At 31.9% G+C, this 12,429-nt stretch overlaps 2 protein-coding genes across 2 annotated transcripts; one reads left to right on the top strand and one right to left on the bottom strand.

The window, feature by feature from the left end:
- Window positions 1-86: 86 nt before the first annotated feature.
- Window positions 87-5,111, bottom strand: LOC139897908 (uncharacterized). Its single transcript, XM_071880622.1, has 11 exons — window positions 4,936-5,111; window positions 4,450-4,583; window positions 4,177-4,258; window positions 1,936-2,006; window positions 1,706-1,807; window positions 1,523-1,612; window positions 1,221-1,295; window positions 1,039-1,071; window positions 852-932; window positions 688-747; window positions 87-592 (listed from the first exon to the last, which is right to left on the bottom strand). The coding sequence occupies exons 1-11, from the start codon at window positions 4,988-4,990 to the stop codon at window positions 431-433; spliced, it is 945 nt and encodes a 314-aa protein (XP_071736723.1). The 5' UTR covers window positions 4,991-5,111; the 3' UTR covers window positions 87-430.
- A 1,672-nt stretch (window positions 5,112-6,783) lies between these two features.
- Window positions 6,784-11,999, top strand: LOC139897909 (probable lipid-A-disaccharide synthase, mitochondrial). Its single transcript, XM_071880623.1, has 9 exons — window positions 6,784-6,845; window positions 7,571-7,808; window positions 7,919-8,018; window positions 9,592-9,697; window positions 9,805-10,028; window positions 10,436-10,505; window positions 10,648-10,886; window positions 11,326-11,552; window positions 11,747-11,999. The coding sequence occupies exons 2-9, from the start codon at window positions 7,582-7,584 to the stop codon at window positions 11,934-11,936; spliced, it is 1,383 nt and encodes a 460-aa protein (XP_071736724.1). The 5' UTR covers window positions 6,784-6,845; window positions 7,571-7,581; the 3' UTR covers window positions 11,937-11,999.
- The last annotated feature ends 430 nt before the right edge of the window (window positions 12,000-12,429 follow it).

The raw sequence follows: 12,429 nt of genomic DNA on the forward strand, positions 1-12,429 counted from the left end.
TTCCGGCCAAGAAAAAACGGCATGGCATATAGTAATAGATGGTATAAACATAACGAAAGTCAATAATAAAAAGCATGTGAGGTCCTTCAGGTAGTTTTACAAAACAACTCCTGTGATATAGTTATACATAATTCAATTCAACTTAAACTGTTAAACATTACAAGAATCAATTTGTGTAAGGTTCATCATTCACAGTTCATATACAAATCTGATGACCATAATATTTTCATTTTAATTAATCTATTATTGTTCAGTGAGCTATATACCACCCACATTTTAGAAGTATTTAACTATGTTTGAAGCCCAATTTTATAGCTTGCAAATATAAACCAAAAACCAAACTTATGCATCATGTAGGGCACGAACAAATGAACGAATGCAACCAATGTTTGCAAGTTCAATAACACAAACTTTTAGGGGTTACAACCCTTTAACCCATTATATGTTTGGTTACTGATAGCCCCACTGAGTAAGGCCAGTGAAATGTTGATTCAGATTTATCGTGACCTTTATTTACCTTCGTACTCGTTTTGCTTAACACAGACTTCTCTTTTAGACCCAAATCATTGGTTTCTGTAAGAAACTGAAGACCCTGAATGATTGAAGTTGCACAATATCAACCGTGAAAAATGAACGATGAATGTATGAACTGTATGATGATAAAGCGTTTAAAGACTATTCACGAACCTTCAAAGAAGACTCCTCATATGTAATTCGCGATTGTTCTCCTATCTTACCTTCGATATTCTAACGCAAGTTGAAGAAACATAAATACCATGTATATTAAAGTTGACAACAAGATTAACAATGTCTCTCGAAGTTGGCATGGTTATCATAGATTAATATCTGACCTGAAAGTGCTTAGCATTTACGCCTTCGTTGATCCCTCCAGCTACTTGACATAAATAGTATAGACCTGAATTGGTCATATCCTGTTAAGCAAACCCAAGTATATGGTAAATGATTAATATTTAATTAGTCATATAATATAATGAACACATAAAAAACAACACGCAATCACAGTTGAACGTTTCTCACCTGCTTTCCTTCGATAAGATCTATTTTTCCTTCCTGTATATCAGTCATCATTTGTTACATTAGTAAAATTGGACAGAGAACAAAAAAAAAAAAAAAAAAATTGAAATACATTACATTACTATTTCACTATTATAATTATGAATTATAAATAAATTATAATATAATAACAGTGAGAAACTTACCAACCCAGACACCATCTGATGGATCATATTTATGTCACAACCTATCTGATTAAGATTGGACTTCACATCATTTACCTGCATACAATTCAGATTTTGGAGATGTTTAAGCATCAACGATAATTTTAGATCACATATCAGTTACACTAACATAATATAATAGATCAGTTACACAGATAATAGTTAGTAAACATGGTTTTAAAAATTACCAAACACTTAGAATAAATAACATTTCTATACTATACCAATAATGTCCATTATTATAAATAAATAAATAATACTTGTAAAAGAAAAAGGTGGTTTACATCATCTGCAATCAGTTTACTTATTTCCTTCTGCTCATCGATTTTCCAGTCCAAGTTTTCAAGTCTCTTTGATAAATGTCTCTTTGTAGACTGCGATTTTCAAACAAAAAGAGAAGAAAGACAGAATTAACAAAAATAACGAGCATGAAAATAACAAGAATTTAACTATTTGGTATCACTCACAGCTAATGCATCAGACACATTCTCTAATTGTTTTGAGACCGATGATACAGCATTTGCCATATTGTGTTTAGTAACGAACATAACATCAGAAAATGACATACCCTGAAGATAAAAAGTATACGCAAAAATAAATGCAATGAAACATACATCAATTAGCTTAGGAAAAAATACATCAATTCAAGTAATGTATTGAGTTATGTATTGAGTTATACAAATAGTATGAGTGTTACCTTCCACCACAAATAACAATATCCCATTGCTCCTACTGCTGCAGCTGGTATCAAGTATGACGATAAACCCCCTGCATGACGATTTGTAAATAAGAAGGTGCTTTTTCTAAAACTTTGATGTATTTTATAGTTATTAAATCTGCCTCACTTCATATAAGTTATTAATAAATTTTAATTGCATCAAGAAAAAGATGATTGCATTTTTGGTATGCTCTGTAAAAGCCAAACCGAAAGAAAATCCCTGGAGAGCATAAAAACTCTCTACTTTCCGTATAAAAAATAATAATAAAAGAAATTTCAAAGCTAAACATATGACGTTTTCCTGGTTACGGACATGGCTGCAAAATAACGATAATCGGGGAGTAATAGGTCGAACCTTGGAAGGAGTAATCAGAAAGATAGGGATTAATCGAGGATTTATCGGATGTTGAGGAAGTTTGATTTCAACCAATTTTGGCCGATTAATCTCCAATTTATAAAGTAGACCGATTAATCTCCGTTGACTTGGTGTTGACCATTTTATTATCGGTTTTGATTAATCAGATAGACATAGAAGTATAGAAAATCCCCAAGAACCAAGTAATCGTTGATTAATTCCGAGTTTTACAACAATGGCTACGAATAACCGGGAGGGCAAGTGTTTTTACTCGGATGTATGCAGCTTATCTCGTGACTATTTGTTTTACTAGTTTAAATTCCAATACGATATTAATGGCCAGATAGATCTCGTCAACACTAATTATATCCACTTATACATCAGGAGTATACTTACGTACTTGATCATGATTATAGTTTAAATAGATCAATTTCGTTAAAAAAAACTCGGGTTACGAACATAAATCCAGAAGATGTCAAAGAACGTTAGCTGCAGCGACCGGTTTTTTAAGGTGGAAGGTGGTGATACTTTGGACACTTGAACAACATTCAACATGGGAGACTGAAATTGCATATATAATAAGATTACAAGTAATATATGGATTTGGTTTATGTGTGTAACTTGCTGTTTACGTTGACTTCACTATTAAGTACAACCACTAAAAAGATATAATATTACTATTAATTAACCAACACATTTACAAATACATATATATGACGCTAAAATCATATATGTAAGCAAAAACATATAAGTCAGATTGAGCTTTTGGTAAAGTGAAAACTAACCTTGATAGTATGGTTTGCCCAATCGATCGATAAAGAATTTAGTGATTCGACTTATGAGGTGGGTTAGGGTTTTGTAGAGGAGGGAATGACTAGTTTAGGGGAAAATATGTAAAGATATTTTTTTGTAATTACATGTATAGTATATCAATAATAATCTGGGTGATCTAAATGACAAATGGGAGGGAATCCGAAAATTTGGATAAATATTACCACGGAAAAATAATAATATAAAGTATTATTAATTTGAATTCAGTTTTGAATAAGGTTTTCGGTTTAACCGAATTCAATATTTTCAAAACAGAAAACCAAACCGAAAACCAAACCAAAAACCGAATTACAAATACGGTTCGGTTTTGATCAATCCGAAAACCGTGTTTTAGATTCGGTTGGTATTTTCCAGTTTGGTTTCGGTTTGATTGTCGGGTTAAACGGTTTGAAACCAAATCATGAACACCCCTAATAGGTAATGAGTAGACAAACTCTCCTGGAACACCCCTAATAGGTAATGAGTACGTTGACATCAATTTAAAAAGGAATGATAAGATGCAAGTGATGTGGTAGTTCTTAATAAGAAAAATGTATGTACATATTATGTTCATGTATCTAAAGATGTGTATGATGGTGCGATATAAAATATGATTGCATTAATCACAACTATAAAAAAAACTTACCGATTGCTCTAGTGTTTCACCAAATGTCAATAGTTATATAGAAAAATCAACTCAAACACTCAAGTATCTAAAGAGTAAAGAGACCCGAACTTACAAACTAAATAGTATTAAAGAGCTCAATAGGCACCTTTAGGCCAAACACTATTTTAGCATACGGTACTTGTTGACTTCCTCCCTAAGTTATTGATGGGTTAACAACATTTAACTAAAAATAAGGAGTGAATGCATGATAAGGGATATGTAGAAATGCAATTGAATCATATATGATGATCATTATTCAAAACTCGAACATAGATTCAATATTCAGACTTTCAAAGTACGTAATACTGTAAGTGTCTATCAAAAATAATCCTAAGATGAGCATGAGTAACAAGCACATAGAGGTATTTAACGAGGTTAAATGACATACCACTGGAGCTAGTATTTCCATTAAAAATGGTAACAGGCCGAGAGAGCGACAACTCCCGAATCTCTTGTGCCAATTGTTTAATCTGATGTGATGCCAAAGAAAGACATTAAAAAAAAAGGGTCCAAACATATAAACATTACAGCCTGGGTATAGACAATAGACCATAAAAAGTTTGTTTAATTGACTACTTGAAAGAAATTTGCTATTATGGATCTAACATCGGCAATAATATAACTATCACATTCAAAATTCTCCAAGTAGGTTTCTAAATACCTGCGCAGCAAGAGCAGCACTATCATATTTTCCCGGTTGAATTTCAATATCATTAACACCTTTCATCAACTCCTGAAGTTCTGATAATAAATCTGAGAGTTTTCCACTCCTCAATATGACAGAACTAGACAAACCTATTCAAATATACAAAAATACAACAAATGCAAGTCAAGCCACTATACAAAGAAAACAGAATACAGAATACACAAGAATGATATCAACATAGATACATACAATTCTACAATAGCATTTAACTTATACATATAGCATTTCAAATCAAATTAGGAAACCAAAATTAGTTACGATCACCAACAGCAGCAATAAAATCATATATATCCAACGATAAGTAACGGAACTGAATTACATAGGTGATCATAAAATTTGTAACATTTAAATTAATAGTAGATATATACTAATATAAGAAACATACGAATTCGAATTCTAGGGTTTGTAAATATTAAAATACAAAATTAAGATGCAAAAAACCTGCTCCAACTAGAATGAGAACTTTGGAAGTGCTAACTCCTGTTTGCATCGCCATTGCTAGACGATTTGCACTCTGTAGTTTTCTGGATCAGTCGGAAATTAACACGAATTTTAAGTTCTAGGGTTTTTTGATATCCTAATTGGGGACAAATATATGGTCACGTAAGATATTTTGACCAAATTCGAAGGAGGCTTTGTTTGAAGTCAACGAGGCCACGTGGGTATATAACGATTTTTAGTGGCACCAGTAAATATTTTATTTTATTTTTTACTAAAATCAATTATACAATACCGGCATATTTTAGAAAATTAACTAGTGAAACAACTCGTGGAACTATGGTTTTGTTTAAACGAAAGAGTTTAATGATATATTTTAGGTATTAAGTGAATGTAAATGCTAAAGCCATTTAGTTTAATGACCCGTGAAATCACAGAGTCCGACTAAGAAACTCGTCAGCCGAACATCTCATCAAACACCTAAAATGCATATTAAACAATCCTCATTCAATCATAAGAGATAATATTGATTGTTATTTTATTTTAAAATTATAAATTAAAATATAAATATAGAATTATTTCCTTCTGCCTAGCTTTTATACATTCTCGTACTTAATTCATAATAATTAATTAAAATAATTATTAATAAAATTTAATAATAATAATAAAATTAATAAGATTTAATTTTAAATTAAAATTATTTAGATTAATGACATCACCTATTATGCTTAGATTTTATTCTTTTGTTTTTTTTAATTTTTTTAACAAAAAAATTAGCCTAATAATGACATCATCATTATACAATTTTAATAGAAACCATAGATAACAATAAATCCAATGAATTTTTTTTACTAACAACAGTCTTGTTGTCATTAACATGCATTAAAATATTGTATTCGCATGTTTCAATAATCACTGTTACAAAGTTAATATGTAATCGTCATATACTATCATTTTAAGCAGATTAACAACAGCTTTTAAGGTTGTCGTTAGCAAAATTCATAGAAAACTTTTCCTTTTTTCATTTATCTTATTTAAATTAAACAAACCTAACTATATGTCACTATAAAGTGAATTTTTCTAACAACCGTCTTCGTAAAATATTTCATATTTTCATTCCAAATATTTATTTCTGTTGTTATGAACTTTTCATTCATGCTAGTAATGAAATCATCCCATGTTTCACGCTTGTACATTTGGTGATATGTAGTATTCCTATATCAATATTGCATAGTATAATGTTGAAATTATGTTATCCGAACAATTTTTGTGATGCTTGTATATTGTTATTGGGTGTGATTTTTAAGTTACAAAATAGTGAGATTGGAGAACAATATAGTTTAATGAAAATTTGATTTTTAATCAGATTCTAAACTATTTCTTGATTTTTAGTCGAATTCTGAAATTATTTCTTGATTTTTAATCAATTTCTGAACTATTTTTTTGCTTTTAAAACAAATTATATGAGTTGTTAGTATTTGAGGTGAGAAGGATGGAAAAAAAAAGTCGTCTGTATACATTGCAACGGTCTCGGCGTTTTAATAGCGCTAATATCAAATTCTGTTATTAATTAGTGATGATCTACTGATAGAAGACATAGGTGAGACAATCCAAGTCAATTTAAGTCATCAAATAAAGTTCAATGATCAAATGAATTAGGACAATCCTAAATTTCATTAATCTATTTGCAAATGCAAATTATCATTTTTTTTATATTATTAACGTAAAAAAAAAAAGTATGGGAAGTAAAATGTGAGAAAAATAAGTAATGGGATCAAAATCATAAGTTAGGTTAAAATTAAAAGACCGAGTTGAGCTTCAAATAGACATCTCTCCTTTCTTTGCTGCAACTGTGAAGTCGCCTGCCGTCGTTTACCCTAATCTCCGGCCAATCTCCGCCGGCATCAAATCAGGTACAAATCCTGTTTATTCACATCTTCATATTTTATCAATCAATTTACAACACTATGTACAGACATATATACATACTCTTACATATATAGTATCTCAAATTTTAGCTTTCATTTTCCAGATTGTTAGCCTAACCGAAAATTTAAACAAGAAATGAAATAAAATTCTGAGTTTTAAGGTAAATGTTAAAGTTCCGCGCCAGTTTGGTTGTTATGTGCGAGACATTTAAAATTGAAATTCTGTTAAATATTTTAAGTTTTGTGTGAGTTTTAAGATTTGTGCGATATTTTTACGCTTGGTGCTTTATTTTTAATAGTTGAGTACAGGGAGTAATATGAAGGTAATTTCTACCTGTAAAAAAATATATTTATTCTTCATATATGTTATGTTTTGAGTACATACATTGCAATATAAGGAGCTTAAAGATGAGTATGATATTAATGGTTATGGAGTAGAAATTTCTGATTATGAAAGTATGTGTAGATCAATAAATATATCAAGCAAAACTATAATAGTATGTGTTAATGTGTATAGTACTAGTTAACCGAAATTTATTATTACAGAATTAAGAGCAGAAAAAAGCATAATAATTTAGCTGTTCTTATTGTACATAAAGAAAATTTAGAATTGTCTACTAGGATCATTGTTATTAGTATTTTTCATTCAGTAAGTAAATATATGTGTTGTGCTGTGTTCAGAATTTTAATCAATTTGAGTTTATGTGCAGTGAACATCGAGATGCTTCTAAAGAGTATTCAGAGTTCAAATAAAAGAACATATTTGTCATCAGTAAGACGATTTTTCTCTACTTGTAGACAATGTGCAGTTGACGGGGCATCTAAAGATGGAGAAATGAGGATATTTTTGGTTGCAGGAGAAGTTTCTGGAGACGTTATCGGTTCTCGTCTTATAGCTGCTCTCAAGAAGCTTTCCCCATACCCTATACGCGTTGCTGGTGTTGGAGGGTAATGCATTTTAGCCATATATGTATTTGTGTATGCATTTTTAGTTGTGGTATTACTCTCACAATTTTCTTTAGTAAATAATCATAGAAATTGATTGTGTCATTTGTCAGATCTCTGATGTCAAAGCATGGACTGAAATCCCTTTTTCCCATTGAAGATATTGCTATCATGGGGATATGGGAGTTGTTGCCGCATCTACATAAGCTTCAAGTAAGCTATTACAACTTTTTTTACAAAGAAAAAAAGGCTCCATTTTTTATAAAGATGGGATACGTTGTGATTAAATTGTTGGAGAGTATATCCTGAACTTTTTCTAAAGAAAGGTAATAACTGTAACAAATCCGTCCAGATGTGTGAAATTCTTTCGTGAGAATACAACAACAACAATACCCAATTCCACTAAAGTGGAGTATGGGGGAGGTTAGATGTAGACAGTCTTTCCTCTACCCTAGAGTAAAAGGGCAGTCATTCCTCCCCCCACGGATACCTATCGGTCCGCGGGTAAAAGAAGTCGTCCCTCCCTATACTATAGGGCAGAGAGGCTGCTTCCCAAGGACCTCCGGCCAGAAGAACCATGAAATCCGTTAAGTGAAGTAACTAAATGCAAGTAAAGTAAAGTAGATAAAAGGAACCTTACCATGGAAAATGTAAAGGTAAATATGGCATGTAACAAAGTAAAGTAAAAGAACATATAAGTGAAAAAAGTAAGTGTCAAATATGCAAGTATAACAAGCCATGTAAGTTTAAAATGTGTATGTAAGCATGTAGGTATAAAGCATGTAGTTATAATATGCAGTATAAAACATATAAGTATACTATGTAAGCATAAAGACATGTAGCATGTAAATACGTGTAATTTAAATGCGATATAATGTAATGCAACATGTAACGGTATAGTGCAATAAGGCATGTAAATAAGTATAATGTAATGCACACAACATGTTGGGATATGCTACAATAAGTATTAGTATGTTAAAAAAAAAAAAAAAAAAAAAAATTATACCGTTAGTGTGTGTTTGGATTACATTATAAGTATTGGCATGTAAATAAGGAACCTCTTTCGTGAGAATAGAGGAAGTAAATAAATTAATAACTACTTAGTGTGTGTTTGGATGAAACTTGCTGGAGCTGGAACTCATGGACTAGAGCTGGAGCTTAGAGCTTATTTTTGAAGATGGTAGCTGGAGCTTATTATTTTATATAAGTGTTTTGTAAACTAGTTGGAGCTTATTTTTCAATTCATAAGCTCTACTTCATAAGCTACTATGAAGAGCTTATTTTTAAGAGCTTGTAAGTTTCATAAACTCTACTTTTATGTCTACCAAACAAAACTTATGACTTTGAGCTTATTAAAATCATAAGCTCAAGCTCCTATAAGCTCCCATAAGCTCCAGTAAGCTCTAATAAGTTGGTGCGCCAAACACACCCTTAAGCATGGTTGCAAACGGTGGTTGCGGCAGTTTGGTTACTAGCCCGTCCCGTTTTGCACAAAAACGTCTAATTAGTCGGTAAATGCTAAAAAGTCAAGTCAAAGTCGGTCAACTTCAGTCAAAAGTTAATAAATACTCAATAATTATTAAAAACATTATATAAGCCTATAGATCATTTAAACTAACACCACATCATCTTATGAGTTAATCATTTATTTATAAAATATGTAAGTTTAATATATTTTTACTTAAAAGTCAACGTTGGTTAACGTCCGTCTCGACCTTGTACATAATACATTATAAACATTCTATATTACTCAGAGCTACGTATTAAATTAATTATAATTTTCCAGGTCAGACTGAAGGAAACAATTGAGGCTGCAATTTCATTTCGTCCTCACGTTGTAGTCACAATCGATTCCAAAGGATTTTCATTTCGTCTTTTACAGAAATTAAAGGGTAATTCTCTTACATTGTTCCATAATTCAATGCAACATTTTTTTAAATTTTCTTTAAATCTATAATAATAACTATGGTGTAGGAAAATATGGGAATAATTTTTGCAGCTAGATATGGCGATCAAGAAGCTACAACTCCATTACACTTTCATTATGTTGCACCGTCTTTTTGGGCTTGGAATGGGGGTGAAGGAAGACTTAATGGACTTTCTAAATTTGTTGATCATATTTTGTGCATTCTACCGTTTGAGGAGGAAATATGCAAATCTCATGGACTAGATGCAACTTTTGTGGGCCATCCCGTACTAGAAGACGTACTAGAGCTTAATCCGGTACAAGTATTTGACCAATCTCATTTATATTCTTTCTTTCATGTTATACTTAAATGCAAGGTTTCAAAACTTGCTACTCGGGCAGTACTCGGTTGGGACTTCTTAAGGAGTACTTGGGAACTCGGGGAGTACTCGGATGCTGACCAAGTTAGACTTTGACCTATGTTGACCCATTTTGACCTCTTTTTCTAGAAATTCCAAGTTTGATTTGGTTTGACCTTTTAGCCACTTCTACCTTTAATATGTCCCGTTTGACATGCCGAGATAAAACCCAACTCAAATCAACTCATTTCAAATTTAATGAGTCGAATTTACCACTCTTGTATCTCGTAGTATTAAACTAAATATACAGTTGATCGGCCAAATATCTAAATAGACCAGACTTTGACTTTGACTTTTATGTCCAGGCAATAGAAAAGGAATGGAAGGTGCACGGAAATGCTGACTTGTTCTGGAGTACATACGGAATTTCTTCAGGTGATTTTCATTTAAGCTAATTTTTGTAACCGTTTGACCCGTTAAAACTAAAACATAACCTGAACTTACACATTGATAATTATATGATCAACACAATTTGACACCTCTAATAATATTTTTCTAATGTGTATGTTTTCTTAAGGGTCAACAATCTTGACCTTGCTTCCCGGGAGCAGATTACAAGAAGTGACTCGTATGCTTCCAATTTACTCGAAAACCGTGAATCTCTTAAACAACTCTTTTAAAGACTTGACCACTGTAATTCACGTGGCACCTAATAAACATGTAGCAGACTATATTAATAGTGAAGTCAACGAGTGGTCAACACCTGTTGTACTCATTCCAGGTGGATCAGCACGCACCAAGTATGATGCATTTAGTGTAAGTGTTTGTTTTTGCAATTTTGTTACCATTTGATTACTGTCACACCATTAAAAATTTTATTGTTGCATCATGTTTTCAAAATTTAATACAATAAGCTTAATTAATTATCTCTTACATCGTCAAGATCTAAAGAAAATATATTATTTTCTGTCATAGTACAATCCATTTTATTGTGATAGTTTGTTCTTAATTATAGGCAAAATTGGTAAAATTAGACCTTCTTAAATGACTTGGGAGGTATTATGCTTTAAAAAAAAAAAGGCTATGGGAGTTTCTTTACTCATTTGACCCATTTCCCACTAAGCTAATTTGATAAACATACATATGTAATTGGGTCAAAATTGCCGCCTCTAGTTACATGAACGGTTTAGCATTCAGTTTTGAACGATTCAAATTAAGAGGCAATTTCAGTAATAGAGTGTGAACATTTATGCAGGCAAGCACGGTAGGGTTATGTACATCAGGGACAGTAGCAATGGAGCTGCAACTTGCACGATTACCATGTGTTGTTGCTTATCGAGCCCATTTCATAACAGAATGGTTTATACGTTATAAAGCTAAAATTCCTTACATATCTCTCCCCAATATTCTTCTAGATTCACCTGTGATTCCCGAAGCTTTATTTCGTGAATGCACGCCAACCAGACTTGCACAATCTCTCATGTAAGATCTTCTTGGGTTTTCAGATGAAACGGGTTGGGTTATGGGTCAAAATAACTTTTCATAGACTATACAACATGTGCTAATATTGGTACCAAAATAATCTACCTCTTATTAATAGAGCGATATAATATATGTTTCTTTTTATATATCCATTTGAATTTGATTTGATACAAATGAGTTATGGTTTATTTTAGGGATTTAATAAATAATGAAGTAGCTCGTGAAGAACAGATAGTTGCGGCTGACAAGGTTACACAGCTATTATCTCCTCCATCGGCTTTTGTTATTAGTCGCAACTTGGATTGCAAAGATCTGAGGTTTGATAACACGTCGAGTTCAATAGCTGCTTTGACTATTTTATACCATCGAATCGGTAAGCTTTAACGTCTAAGGGAATGTTTCGTTAACACCTACAATTTTTTTGTTTTTTATAAGTCAGTTGTTGTTTTAATGTAAAGGTACTCTGGGTAGAGAAATGACTTTTCTTTATTATAGGATAGAAGAAATATCGTCTACATCTTACCTCCCTCATATCCTACTTAAGTGGGATTGAGTTTTGTTGTTGTTGTTAGTATTGTTACCTGTTAGTTACAATAGCGTTATTTTAATGTAAAGTTTGGTATTGTTTTTTTTTTTTTTTTTTTTTTTATAAGGTTTATGAAATATGAAATATTTGTAGTTGCCTTCTACAAAGCTTTGTTAGTTCCATTTTTGGTTTCCTAATAGCATTGGTTTGTGATAAATCTACTTTAACTTTATCAATTAATTTATTTTTGGCAAACCGCGTTTTCGACCCGCCGTTCGAGCCGCGTTTTTGACGCGCCGTTTTCGAGCCGCGTGTTTTCGACGCACGTTTTCAGGGCGCATGTTCGGAAGA

Source organism: Rutidosis leptorrhynchoides, chromosome 3 (genome assembly GCF_046630445.1).
Source record: "Rutidosis leptorrhynchoides isolate AG116_Rl617_1_P2 chromosome 3, CSIRO_AGI_Rlap_v1, whole genome shotgun sequence".
NCBI lineage: Eukaryota > Viridiplantae > Streptophyta > Magnoliopsida > Asterales > Asteraceae > Rutidosis > Rutidosis leptorrhynchoides.